The sequence below is a fragment of the Osmerus eperlanus genome, chromosome 10 (assembly GCF_963692335.1).
Source record: "Osmerus eperlanus chromosome 10, fOsmEpe2.1, whole genome shotgun sequence".
Lineage (NCBI taxonomy): Eukaryota > Metazoa > Chordata > Actinopteri > Osmeriformes > Osmeridae > Osmerus > Osmerus eperlanus.
The window spans coordinates 11,720,814-11,734,920 of record NC_085027.1 but is presented as its reverse complement, the minus strand read 5'-3'; the positions used below and the strand labels follow the sequence as shown (position 1 = coordinate 11,734,920).

The 14,107-nt window shown below is 47.3% G+C and overlaps 1 protein-coding gene across 2 annotated transcripts; it reads right to left on the bottom strand.

Annotated features, from left to right (window-relative positions):
- Nucleotides 1-308: 308 nt before the first annotated feature.
- On the bottom strand, nt 309-13,545 carry serinc4 (serine incorporator 4). 2 transcript variants are annotated; one of them, XM_062471098.1, is made up of 12 exons: nt 10,194-10,469; nt 9,917-10,100; nt 7,923-8,090; nt 7,153-7,331; nt 6,698-6,777; nt 5,973-6,066; nt 4,170-4,381; nt 3,686-3,781; nt 1,678-1,804; nt 1,426-1,538; nt 1,072-1,222; nt 309-910 (listed from the first exon to the last, which is right to left on the bottom strand). In XM_062471098.1, the coding sequence occupies exons 2-12, from the start codon at nt 9,983-9,985 to the stop codon at nt 697-699; spliced, it is 1,503 nt and encodes a 500-aa protein (XP_062327082.1). In that variant the 5' UTR covers nt 9,986-10,100; nt 10,194-10,469; the 3' UTR covers nt 309-696. The 2 variants fall into 2 exon arrangements, with proteins under 2 accessions (XP_062327082.1, XP_062327083.1); XM_062471099.1 differs by lacking the exons at nt 9,917-10,100; nt 10,194-10,469 and adding an exon at nt 13,337-13,545.
- Between the last annotated feature and the right edge of the window lie 562 nt (nt 13,546-14,107).

Sequence of the window (14,107 nt, the reverse complement as noted above, 5' to 3'; positions counted from 1 at the left end):
AGATTTGTCTCTCAATTTAAGTTAAACTTTCACCAAGGCATGAGACGCAGAACTGGTATTCATTCATACAGTTAGTGTAAGATTTGTACTGGGGACAAATACATCCAAATTAGAGGGAGTTAGAAATGTACATACTGTACCGTAACATTTTCAGATAAATATATATGTAAACATATGTAAACATTTCAAAAGGATTTCAATACCTATTTCTACTGAGAATATGTAGTGCCAAATCTACTCCCGGTTTTAAAACCAGTCATTACAATACTAAGTTACATCTTAATTTTGAAAAGTAAAAATGCTGTCACTGTTCTCTACATCTCCGGTCTAACAGTAATTATAACTACAGCTCACCCTTTTTTGTTCCCTTTGGCAATTTGTAGCTCATTTCCAAACCACAGTGAAGTCATCTGTAGTGGCACCTCTCCTGGTCTCAGGGCCTGTGAGCTGCGAGCCTCATCAGGCTGGTCACATGCTGTTTTTACAGGGTGACGGACCCTTAGAGCAGTGTTCTGATTGGTTCAGTCCTTCCTCATTGCAGTATGAGTCTCTGACTTGACTCCTGACCCCCTCATGTAGGATGCACAGGGAGGGCATGGGGTTTCCCCCTGCTCCAGACGCACCCTCCCTGGCCCCTCTAAGCCGTCCTGCGGGGGGGGGAGGAGGAGGGGAAGGGAGGAGGTCAAAGTTGGGAGGTCAGACTGTGACGCTGACGTGGCGGGAGGAAGCGGTGCGGCGTTTAATGCGTGAGCGGCGAGGTCTGGAGTGCGAGTCGGACTGGCAGCGGCAGACCGGGCCTAGCAGCAGCCACAGGTACAGGACCACGCACGCCCAGCAGGACGACAACTTCACCCAGAATGTTGACCAGCTGCCGTGGGTGAACGTGGTCTCCAGGACGGCCGACTCATAGCTAGAGGAGGGAAGGGCGGTGAAGAGCACGTCAGACTTAACTGAGCGACTGCTAAAGACAGTTAAACAGATTTGCTTTTATTTGCTTTTCTATTTCTTTTAAGTGTGAACTCTGAACAAATCAGGCCTGTATTCCTAGTGGTTGATCATGGAGAAACTGACCTGAACCAGTTGGTCAGTGTCATCATGACGTAGAGCGACGCCAGGAAGAAGACAAAGTGGAAGAAGAAGTAGCTGTAGGCGACTCTCTGGCTCTCGTTGTGAATCACCTTCTGACAGCCTTTACTCTCATCATCGATCACACATTCCTCCTCTGTCGACCAAACAACAACAACAGAAGAAATTTCCCGGGTGTCTACTGTTTACTGCTGCTCTCCGGGGATCATAAAACAACTTCATATTGTCTAGGTAAGGAATCTACAGACACCATTGTTTCTACTGTTCAGGGTTGATATTGTGATAATCCAAGGGAGAGCCGAGTCCACCCGGGGCCTTCTTCCATGCTCTACTACTGACCTTCCTCCTCCTCCGGGCAGCAGAAGCAGCAGGTGGCTTTCTGGAACTCGTAACGGTAAACTTTGATCATCCAGAAGGGACCAAACACCTCTGCCAGGTAGGAGGCCTCGTTACTGAGAAACACAAGCCCCACACCGCTTTATTGAGTTCAAACATTGTGTTAAAATAGATGAAAGGTGTCACATTGGGTTTGAGCCGGTCTGATTTCTCCCAGACAGAGCTGTCCCTCGGGGGAGCTGGTCCACCACTCACCATGCAAACAGCACACAGCAGTACATGATGGCGGCGCCGATGATTGCCACAGCGTTGCCCTCTGTCTGGATGCCATCTTGGCCCACGTTGGGGTAGCACACGGTCATGTTCACCCCCTGGTACACCACTGGCACAGGGAAGACCAAGACCAGAGAGATAGAGGGGACACCGTTAGCATGGTCTTCTTTGAAAGAAGAAGACAGAAAGGATCAAATTGCTTACACACACACACACACACACAGATCCAGAGAGTCGTAGGAGAGCTTGCTGTGGATTCCAGAATGGATTCCAGTGTGTTGTGATAAACAGGGACACTGGGCTCAGTAAAAACACTGGCCAATTACAGGTCATAGACCTTACTGCACATGACACACACGAAAACAATCTCTTTCACACACACATTTTCTCTCTCTCTCACACACACACAAACACAAAAGCCAGTGGTGCACAGCAGAGAAATGACCTGTCCTGCTCCTAGTGTTGTGTGTTTTCAGTCCCACTCCAGACTCATTCATCCACTTAAAAAACATAGGGATTAGTCTCCTGTCGTGCCTGTGTGTGTGTGTGTGTTTGTTTGTGAGAAAGAGAGAGAAAGTGCGTCTGTGTTGAGATCATCCAGCACACAGGGCCTGCAGGTGAACACAACAAGCAGAGCTCCACAGAACAGTATGGAAGATGGATCACTCTGTCGCACACACACACACACACACACACACACACATAGCCAGGAGGGCTTCTGGAGGACATCCTTCTGACACACACACACATACAATGAACCCATACAGTGTCACTCTCCTGGAGGAACAAATGCTTTGGGGGTAGATGTAAATAATAACCCTTAAGTGCTATGAAAATACAGTGTGTGGTTTTGTGAGCATGTGCATGTTGAAAAATGTTTTTATAGCAAGCTGAGAGTGCATTTTTCCTCAACAAGTTGCAGCATTTCTCTGTCATGCCTGAGGTCACACATTCACACACCCATGTTTGCACACACGCTAACTACCCTCTACTGTACATATGATCTACACAGGCTCTGCGGACATTCCAGGACGGAACACCACATTCCAGAAATATGTCAACGTAAAGAACATTAAATCTTCTTCTACCACCAAATTGACTGCAGCAAAGCTACTGCACATTCTATAGATATGAGATTCTATCAAGATGATGTCATTCACTAGGATGTGTTTGCTGGCCAGGTTCAGGAACTCCTCAAGGCAGACATGACTGAGACAGCACACCATGGATACAGGAAGGACATTAGGACCAAGCATACAGGGGGAAGGTGGGGGTGGGGGGGGGGGGGTAGTTGAGTATCTGAGGAGACTCATAAATATAGATCGGGAGGGAGGACATGCATGGGGAAGGGAGTCTGGAGGGCTCCCTTGGGGGTTTGGAGTGAGGGGAGAGGGGTGCAGGTGAACCGGAGACAGGCAGGAGAGCACAGTGTGGTTCTCTGGGACAGAGCCAGCGCTCACTACTCTGGAGGTAGGGAACGTGGGGGAGGGCCTGTCACACAGCAGATAACATCATTATATCCTGGGACATGAGAAGGTTCGGGAGGCCTCTCTGGGGGTTTGACAGACAGACCAGCTCCCGTGACTGGCCCGGCTAAGCCCTGTCAGACAGGAGGGCCTGCTCAACAAGGTGAGGTGTGTAAGCACATGTAATGATACTGCCAAGCAGCTATACTGTCTTATTATGTTGTCATTGGAGCCATCAGGAATGTGATATTTCAACCACCACCGCCGCCCTCACAGACAACATGTAGCAGCTTATCTCAGAGTGCTGATCTGAGTGGGTATGTGTGTGTAAGAGAGAGAGAGAGACAGAGAGAGAGAAAGGGGGAGGGCATCGTAGGGCAGGATGATGGAGTGTCCGGGTGGCGTCAACAGTGTCAAAGTGACAGAGTGGTGGTGCCACGAGCAGTTGATTTAATGGCGTAGAGGTGACCATGCTGAACAAATGAAGGGACGAGGCTGGGGTGTGTGTGTGTGTGTGTGACTACCTTTCTCTGGTGGGCGGCTGGCCAGGGCTGAGAAGGTGAGGTACATGACGTAGCAGCTGATGATGGAGGCCTGCAGGAGGCCTGAACGAGGCTGCTCTGCAGACACAGACAGCACAGAGGTGGTCAGATTCACGTTATACAAGCCACAAAGAAGTAGCACTGACATGTAATGACAAAGGTGCTCGTGAATATCGTTTAAACATAGTTCTGGGTGGTATCAAGAGTGTGGAGTGATAGCATGATGTTGTAATAATCATTATCTCTGTCAGAGCTGGCTCAAACCCACATATGTTTACTTAGGCTGGGAGAGAGTGTTTTATTCCCTACTAAGTACTAGATCATAGACACACATTGATTACAGTCATGTTAGTGCATGTGTGTGTTTGTGAATGTATGTGTGTGATTGACTGCGTGTGTGTTTAAGTATGTGTCTGTGTGTGTAAGCCTGCGTGCGTCTGCCCTTGTGTGTGTCTCAGGGACTCACTCTGTTGCACGCAGGGTGTGACCGCGATGAAGGACATGATGCCACACAGGGCCAGGTTGGTCCAGAGCAGGACCTTGTTGAAGTGGCAGGCGATGGGGTGGGTGTAGTACTTGTACATGAAGGTGAAGGCCATGGTGGCGATGGTGTAGAAGAAGAGCGTGGCACACAACACCGCCAGGTACCAGCGCTTGTTCTCTGCTGCTCCTGTCAACCTGGGGGCCGAACACATCACCTATTATTAACAGGTAATCTGGACTGATCCGCTGTCACCGCACATCCTCCTCGGCATCTGAACCTGTCTCCCCTCTCTACCAAACACAGCCTGTCTCTCCCATTTCTACCAAACACAGCCTGTCTCTCCCATTTCTACCAAACACAGCTTGTCTCTCCCCTCTCTACCAAACACAGCCTGTCTCTCCCCTCTCTACCAAACACAGCCTGTCTCTCCCATTTCTACCAAACACAGCCTGTCTCTCCCCTCTCTACCAAACACAGCATCTCTCCCCTCTCTACCAAACACAGCCTGTCTCTCCCCTCTCTACCAAACACAGCATCTCTCCCCTCTCTACCAAACACAGCATCTCTCCCCTCTCTACCAAACACAGCATCTCTCCCCTCTCTACCAAACACAGCATCTCTCCCCTCTCTACCAAACACAGCATCTCTCCCCTCTCTACCAAACACAGCATCTCTCCCCTCTCTACCAAACACAGCATCTCTCCCCTCTCTACCAAACACAGCATGTCTCCCCTCTCTACCAAACACAGCATCTCTCCCCTCTCTACCAAACACAGCATGTCTCCCCTCTCTACCAAACACAGCATCTCTCCCCTCTCTACCAAACACAGCATCTCTCCCCTCTCTACCAAACACAGCATCTCTCCCCTCTCTACCAAACACAGCATCTCTCCCCTCTCTACCAAACACAGCATCTCTCCCCTCTCTACCAAACACAGCATGTCTCCCCTGGAACACCGGACAGCCCATGCCAAAGAGTATCTGAGAGAATATGCCAGAGAGAAATGTTCAGCTATGAGAGACTGGTGCAGGCCTAGGAGGATTATACACACTGTGGTTGAATAAGATCACTTCCACTAGCAGCAAGACTGTGTGGTTTTGTTGCTACGTCTCGGTCATGTCCAGGCTGGGTTTAGCTGTGACTGACGCCTCTAGCTGGGCAGAGAGAACGTTCAGCTGGAGGTACTGTTCAGAATAACATCTGGTAACAAGCTGGCTGTCAGAGGAGGAGCAGGAAGGAATGAGTGAGAGAAAGAATGAAAGAAAGCAAGAATGAAAGAGAACACTCATGACAAGGGTAGAGATGAGAGAACGGGTGAAAGGATGAAAAAGAGATAAAGAGGGGATGCGTTTCAAATAGTGAAAGCAAGTGAGAGAGAAGAAGGGACAGAAAGAGTGTGTTAAAAGGGCAAGAATGAAAGAGGTGAAGAGAAAGATAGATAGATCAGGTGCGCAGAGGCATGGTTGTAGGGCCTCTCTGGGGCCAGATGTTCTAGTTAAAGCAGCTCTATGTGATTTACAGTACATGATCTTTCTAGAGACAGGCAGACTTGCGGAGAGAGATGGAACCAGAGATGCAGTCCTCCAGATGAAGGCTAGTCTAGTGGCGAGGGCTTGAACACATGCATGAATCTGCCCATCGCTTATCAGGAAATATCCATTTGACACAACTACCTAATATATTGTCTACCCCCTCAAACACACACACATACACACATACACTCTACCCCTCATAATCACCTACACACATACACTTTCACAGCACCCCTTTCTTCCCCTCCTCACCAGTTCTTGTTCCAGGTGTGGGCAAACGCTGTGATGAGGATGAGTTGGATGAGGATGAAGGCAAATCCTCCCACCACACCTACGTAATGCCAGGCTGGGAGGAAGACAGACATAGAAATATAGAGGCAGAATGAGACAAAGGGACAAAAAGAGCCAGAGAGACAAAGAGCAGGCAGAGAGAGAGACAGAAAGAGAGAGAGAGAGAGAGAGAGAGAGAGAGAGACAGAGACAGAGACAGAGACAGAGACAGAGACAGACATAGAGAGAGAGAGAGAGAGAGAGAGAGAGAGAGAGAGAGAGAGAGAGAGAGAGAGAGAGAGAGAGAGAGAGAGAGAGAGAGAGAGAGAGAGACAGACAGACAGACAGACAGACAGAGAGGAAAAGTCAGAGACATAAAGAGATAGACAGACATGGAGCCCAAACATGCATCCATCATCCGTTCTCAGTGCATCAGACAGATTTAAACCATCCTGGATCAGAGAGCCCTTGTACCACAGTAGATTTACTGCTCCCCAAACAAACAAACTGAAAATTCCACCACAGACAGATTTATGCACGAGTTGAACTATTGAACAGGATGAGCCTGACAGCTGCCATCTTCGAGTGTACAGCGCCCCCTAGCAGGATTCCTAAAGAGGTGCACTGACTGCACAGAACACGTTGTCAGATGGACTAACATATAAGGCTTCACGTTAAACTCCAGAAAACATCCCGCCATGACTCACCATGCAGGAAGGATTCTGTGGGGATGAAGAAGGCAGCAGTGCACATCCCCAGGAGGGTGATGAACTTCAGAAACCAGAACCTGCATTTGGACACCAAGAATAATCGTGTTGACATGACAACCAGAACAGGCATGGTGTGTTGAGGGGTGAGCCATGCTGCAGGCCTGGGGATCTTAGTGAACGGTGTGTGTGACCTCAGTTAGAGGTCAAGGGCCTGGTAAGAGCCTTAAGGGCAGATTGATGACAGGGAAGCCTAATCCCTGCTACGTCACACCGCTATAATCAACAGCAGAGCGATAGAAAGTATCTGAGGACAAAATAGATGTGGTTTAGTGATTTCAAAAGGAGTCCTCTCGCTTGAACTATGAATTGGACGGTCAATCCCAGTCAATAAATGTGGGCTTCATTAAAAAGAATAATGGTAAACACCGAGATAGCCCGTCTGGCTCACTGACCCATTATGTATGAGAGCTCTGAAGTCCTGGCTGGACTTGACGTCGATCAGGAACAGCGCCATCATCAGGTAGAAGCAGGCGGTGCCGAAGCAGACTCTGTAGACGGCAGAGTATCCCACCAGCATCTCACAGTGCCCTCCTCCATGGGCCTGGTCGCACACCATGTTGAAGAAAGGCACCTGACACCCACAAACACACAGTCCTCTGTTAGCCATGCCTACCCTTGGCATACGTGTGCGCTTATGATTGTTGTCAACTGGTGGAAACTTCTAGATCTCGCTGGGTATTTCTTTGGATCAAAAACTGTGTCCAGATTATCCTGGATGCGTGCATCCTGGCAACAGGGATTAATTTGAGATTTATTGAATGTGATTTTAATACAACAAACTGGAATCTTGTTGGAGCATCATCGGTGGATTTAGACAATAAAGAGTGACAAGCTGATGGTGAGTCAGAGAGCACACAAAAACAACTGTGAATCCCTGCACGTTCCCCCACACAGAGCAGGGTCTCAATTCATTAGAAGTTGATCAAACACAGCAACTGACGTGTCAAAACACACCTTTTCACCTCGCTCGAGTCTCTGCTGTGTGCGTGGGACTGTGTGAGCATGTGTGAAAGCCCTGGTGTCTCTCCTGTGTGTGTGTGGGGGGGGGGGGGGGGGGGGGATGTGTGTGAGCCTGTGTGTCTATGCCTGCCATGGTGTCTCTCCCATGTGTGACCCTGTGTAAACGTGTTTCGCGTGCCCTGAGGAAGCACCAGGGACTCACATTCTCCCGGACGGCCTCGGACACGGTGCGAGACAGCATGAGGCAGGAGATGGCGCAGGCCATGACGTGGAAGAGTGTGTACATGACCCGCGTGCTCAGCGACGACTTGACGGGCGGGCAGAAGGAGCAGCACAGGGAGCAGGGGGCGGGGCCACAGCAGCAACAGACCTGAGGACAGGAACACAGAGAAATCATGCGACCCAGGTCTATAGTACTGAACAGCAGCCCTGGTGTAGGGCTGAACGGGGGAGGCAAAACAGAATGTGTGCATAACTTAACCCTTGTGTTATCTTCGGGTCATTCTGACCCATCAGTCATTGTGACCCACTGTCGTATTGCGACAAATTTACCTCATACAAAAACAAAGTGAAGCATTTTCTTTTAACTGTCGGGCTGTCTCAGACCCCCCACATTGCGAAGGTTAAAAGAAAATGATTTTTATTTGTTTTTGTATTGGGTGAAATTGGGTAAACACAACGATGGTTCGTTGTGAACCTTTGGGTCATGTGACCCGAAGGCAGCACGAGGGTTAAATAGCAGGAAAAGGTCTGAGTAGCATGAGAGAAAGATATCTGTTATCCCCCAAATCCCCCAGAAAGTAATGAAAGTGACGGCAGTGAAACAGGTGGCTGCTGGTCCTGTATCAGACAGCCTACATTTTGATGTTTGTCTGGTGCGGGGGTGTGTTATTAGGATGGTAGAGGGGGGTGAATGGGGATGGGGAGGGAGCAAGGGGGGGGGGATTAATCCTCCTGACCCTAACGCATCTGGCTGGTTCTGACTCAAATGAATCATGGTTACAGTGGACCTGGGCCAATCGCCTCTTATCCTGGGTTAGAACCAGGGGAACGAGGAACACCCAATCTCCACAGATTACACTAAAGAGTCCCCTCTCTGTAGCACTCTGCTTTATGACTGCTCCTAGTCTGGTTCACTGACACAATCTCACAAGAATTATTAGACCATGTGCAGATGATAATCCAGTGACATACCCAGGAGAATCCCCCAGCCCTCCATAAGTATTCATTGGAAAGAGCTTCAAAAACATTTCCGAAAATCATTCAATTGAGCCAAAACACATCAGGCTTTAGTGGAAATAATATGAGTCTGACCTCACAATAAATTCCCCCTGCCCCACAATAGTAAACATCTACGTGTACTAGTATTTGGAAGTTGCTCTTCAAACATTATTCAAAGAATATGAGAATACGGAATCTTTCTGATTTTTCTCAATGGATCTGTGAGCAACACATACATTAGGGGATCTGTGTGTTTTTCCTCTACTTTGGACAGTATGTCCTGCTAATGAGGAGCTGATGATTGAAGGCTATGGACTGAATGTCCAGGTGAATTCAAACTGTAACATCTTGTGACACCCGTCATAAGGTGGATGTGGAGAGAAGAATGATGAGCTAACTCCAGTCACAACAGGTGTCACCTATCCAATCCACACAGCCCCTCAGACACCTTCAGAGACATGAGCATCTGTTTTCATTTACAACACTACATCAACAAGGACAATTATCTAACAATAAAATACATGAACATTGTGTGTTACTGAAGTACATTTACATTTAGTCATTTAGCAGACGCTCTTATCCAGAGCGACTTACAGTAAGTACAGGGACATTCTCCCCGAGGCAAGTAGGGTGAAGTGCCTTGCCCAAGGATACAACGTCAATTGTCACGGCCGGGAATCGAACTGGCAACCTTCTGATTACTAGCCCGCTTCCCTAACCGCTCAGCCACCTGACTCCCTAGTATATCATAACAAAGGTGTTGTATCGTAACCAAGGTGACTTAGACTTCTCACAGCTACACACTATAGGACTGATGAAAGGACTGTATAAAACAAGACTGTTGTGTCTCCTATTGTAAGACACAACAGTCTTGTTTTATACAGTCCTTTCATCACTAAAAGCTTATCAATGTGACTGTCCAAAACAAAGTTCCCCCAAACCTAAATCCTGGTAATCCAGTTCCCACAGTCTCACCTGGTAGGCCACCATGTTGAGGAAGTAGTTATAGACACCGTCCTGTTGCATCCCCTGACCGGTTGACATTATGAATTTCTTTCTGGTTTTGTCTGGTTCTCAAGTCTACGTTTGTCCAGAAGCTTCCAGAACAGACAGGCTTCACTTGGTATCAATGTCCCTGTAAAGAGGGCATCCCCAACGTCTCCAGGGAAAACAATGTAACATCTAAAAACTTCCACTAACACTAGTTTTAAAGCAAACAGAAGCCTAACGGCAGAAAACAAAAGCTCTGAACAACCTAATGTCCCAGACCCAACGGCTTGGCCCGGTAAACTGTCCCTTCCACTCTTCTTTCGGCTGGATTACTTAACGTAGCACACATTCAACTAACTCCCTGCTGCGTAGAATCTCCCCACCAATCTCAATCCAACTGCTTCAATCCCAGTCGATAGGCTTTCGTTTCAATAAAACTTTTTTTTGTTTTTTTCCCCCATAACCTGTGTACTTTGGCTCTGCGTCTGTGCTGGTCGCTGCCAGGAGAATGGGAGAGAGGTGGTGGTGAATGCCCAGTGGCCCTCCCCCTCCTCCCTCCCTCCTCCCTTGCTCTACCCGGTCAGATTATGGAGGGCCAGAGAGGGGGAGGACGGGGGAAGAGGAGGACAGGGGAGGAGGAGGGGGGACCATGTGTCCGTCCCATCTGTCCCTCCCTTCCCCCAGGGTCCTCACTCTACTGCACCAGTTAGAGCCCCTGGAATACACACACACACATACACACTCTCACCCCCTGCAACCCCCCTCCCCCCCACCCACCCACACACACCCCCTGTGGCACGATGGGATTGGGCCACACTGCTAATCGTGTTAGTGAGAATAATAGAATTACCAGAAAATACTCTGCCTTTTAAAATATTTGGGTTGAGGATGATGTTATCCACCCTTCGCTGATCTACACAGGGCCACTTGACGCACCTAAAACAACGGTGACTGTCCTTTCTTGGAACCAGGCCACATCTATAATCCTATCATTACTCTCCGACCTAGAAACTTTCAAGTGGGTCGGACACACGGACGTCCTGTGACTCAGGAAATAAGGAAATACATATACAAAATTACACGAGGACCTGGTCATATGATGGATAACAATTAGAAATTCATATTTCGTAAGCAGTTGATTGTTCTATGGACTTCAGCGACGAGTATAGTCTTTGAAAAAATAAACAGATGCACATGATCAAATCGTCAACTGTTCTCCATAGGGCCAATGTGTTTGCTGCATACAGGTAAATACCAAATATGTCTGTTCAGTGTAGGGTTCATCTCCCCTGCATCAGGCTCTAGCAGGCAGCGCTGCACTGGGCAGGGACTACACAACCATGGAGCCAGATTATATTTGGGTCAGTGTGGAGCGTGGTGCGTCAGGATAATCCCACAGTTGCTCCATCCTCATCTCAGTTGAGGTGACCTTCAGTCCCACTCCGCTGCAGTCTGCCTAACCCAGACTGGTCTGCACATGGGATCCCCGCATCACCGTTCACAGTCCCCCCCCCCCCCGCACCAGGCTTCACACCCAAACAAACAGTCCCTGTCTCATCTCGTATCCCCAACTTCCTCCGGTTCGATAGCATGAGCACAGCCTTCAGTAGTCCCAAAGGAATCCCATCACCACACAGTAAACAGTCTGACAGATAGAGAGCTTAGTACAGACTCAAGAGGAGAATACAGAGGAAAGGTATAAAGTATAAAACAATTACATTTAGAATACATCCCTGCGATCTACTAACACTTGTACTGTACTGTACTAGGAAAACCATTACATTTGTGCCGAAGTCTCATAATGGAATAATGATTACAGCACCCACTAGTGTTGTCCCAGCTTTAAACAAAGGTCTCGGGTAACACAGGAAAGTCACCTGTGAAGTCATGGATAAGAGGCTTGAGTAACACTAACCCAGAGGAGGAGCTTCTTGCCCAGACTGTGGGGCCACTGATACCCAACCAAGCCCTTAGTGTAGCAACAGTTGTAGGATCACTGCCAAAAATAGCTAGAATCACCCAGTGACGGTCACTCTCTACATACTTGCATCCGTACGAATCATAGATTGTCTCAGTCTCTTCATGAGTCAAACAGGTTCATGGGTTGGTGTCCAGTAACTGATTATAATCACGTGGGGTTGGACGTGGTTATTGTATATCGCTATATAAAACGTATTTCAGGTCACACTGGGATATCAATAAGTGAGATCAGGCCTGGAATCAATGTGACTCTCTGAAACTGATTTTCCATCCCAGTTAGTCATCACGTAATCATAGTTGTATCCAACCCTGTCCTGCTACCGGAGGGCAATCAATCAATACTGTGTGTCCATTTCAGTACTAGTGCCATTAGAGTATGATATACTGCTAAAGAAGCTTGATTTAGATTGAGATATAATATATATTTTATATATAATCTAAATTAAAAAGGTTGTGTTAATATCTATTTTAGATCGAATGTGCATAAACTACCATAAGAAGCAGAAAATATGACATCATCAACCAGCTCCCTGCCTCAAAATAGAGTATTAAAGTTTCACCCTGTATTTAAACTCCACCTTTAACTCCATGCCAAATTGAACTGCACAAGAGTCAGAATGACTGCTGTCATAACAGGAAGTGTTCCTTCCGTTTAAGACCTTTAATCTCCTGGTAGCATAATCACTTCACGGTGAACTTTTCTAAACCAATTAGTCTGTCTAATAAACAGATCTTACTTGCAGCGGTCCAGCCCACCACTCTCCCTCGCCTCGTGAGACTCTACCCAGCATTCCTGGGGGCCCTCTCACTCACAGATTATTGTTGTGGCCTTGTGGGAGAGGAACCATTGCCAAACCAGGCAGACAAAAGCAAATTAGAGAATGCAAATTGACGCTTGAGTGAAAGCATTCAATCTATGGTTTCAATAGGCTTGTGTGTTAACGGTTTGGATCAAGTCCAAGCACATATTTACCAAAAAGATAGAGAAATAAACTAATTCAGGTTAAATTCTAATATTTGTTGGTTTGATTTAATTGTTTGAACATTTCATTGCAGTCACAAACTGAAAGATGAGACTAAGAAGAGTTATGACAATGATACAAAGATGCACCACACAGGGTAGGACATTCCCATGGCAACACAATTTATCTATTCATCTACAGCGACATGACTCACTCTTTGAGAGCATGCAGGAGCACATTTTCTCTACTATTAAACTGAGACAATATTATGTCAAATATCCATACAGCTTATGTTTGGAATTTGTTCTATAACAATCCTAGACATATATCAAAAGATGAGAATATCATGATACCTTCATTTTAAAACCTAGAATACCATCTGAGGACAATGTTTCACAATTCAAATCCCCAGCGCTCTGACCATGCTCTGAATATGCCCCTGCTGTGTTTCGTTTATCCTCACCTGTGCCCGAAAACAGCGTCGCAACATCACTTCCTTCACAGGTGCAGGCACAGCTCCAGGTCCACAGTTTCTCAACGATCAGTCACTCATACAGCAGGATAAAGAGGTTTGTATCAGGGTGGCATTCTCTTACAGGCCCCATGAAACAGCATTCCTTCGGGCGCTAACAACAACATACATGTCCTCCAGCTGGCATTGGTGATCCCTGGTCCCTGGTCCACACAGAGAGAGACAAGGAAAGGTGAGTTCAGATGTGATCAGTGGAAGAAAGATTTCACTTGTCTTAAGCTGATTATGGTCAGGGGGCATTGCGTACAGCACACAAGTGGTTTTTGAAGGGGCAGGTGGTGAAAGGGGGCGAGAGCTGTGTGTGTGAAGGGGGGAGGGGGGGGGGGGTACTGGATGGATGCTATAGATACTGGATGGTTGGAGTAATTAGTGACATTTAATATTTTATTTTAATAATGGTTTTAAATGGACACAGCTTTAAATGGATACAGTCTTGGGGTCCTTGATCTTTTTGATCTGGTCATAACTGACCTGGGGAACAATTCCTAAGTAAAGGGACATCTTATTCTTATTGTTGGTCCCGACAAAAAGAAACATTGGTTTAAAAATTGGTGACCTTGTTTCCTTCCCATGGCTTTTAACTGCTTCTAACTGCTTACAACTTTTAGTCTTCAACACCATTGTGTAAAGACAGCGTCTGGTCTATGAGGGAACAGGTTCTTGGAATGGAAGATTTCCACAACACGCCGTTCTACAGCACAC

Bases quoted from the DNA above. Each gene is read 5' to 3' on its own strand.
- serinc4 (XM_062471098.1), bottom strand. From the start codon at position 9,985: ATGTCAACCGGTCAGGGGATGCAACAGGACGGTGTCTATAACTACTTC. The intron at 7,332-7,922 runs GTGAGTCCCTGG...TGTGGGTGTCAG, and splicing joins CCGAGGCCGTCCGGGAGAAT to GTGCCTTTCTTCAACATGGT. The intron at 1,223-1,425 runs GTCAGTAGTAGA...TTTGGTCGACAG, and splicing joins CTGCCCGGAGGAGGAGGAAG to AGGAGGAATGTGTGATCGAT.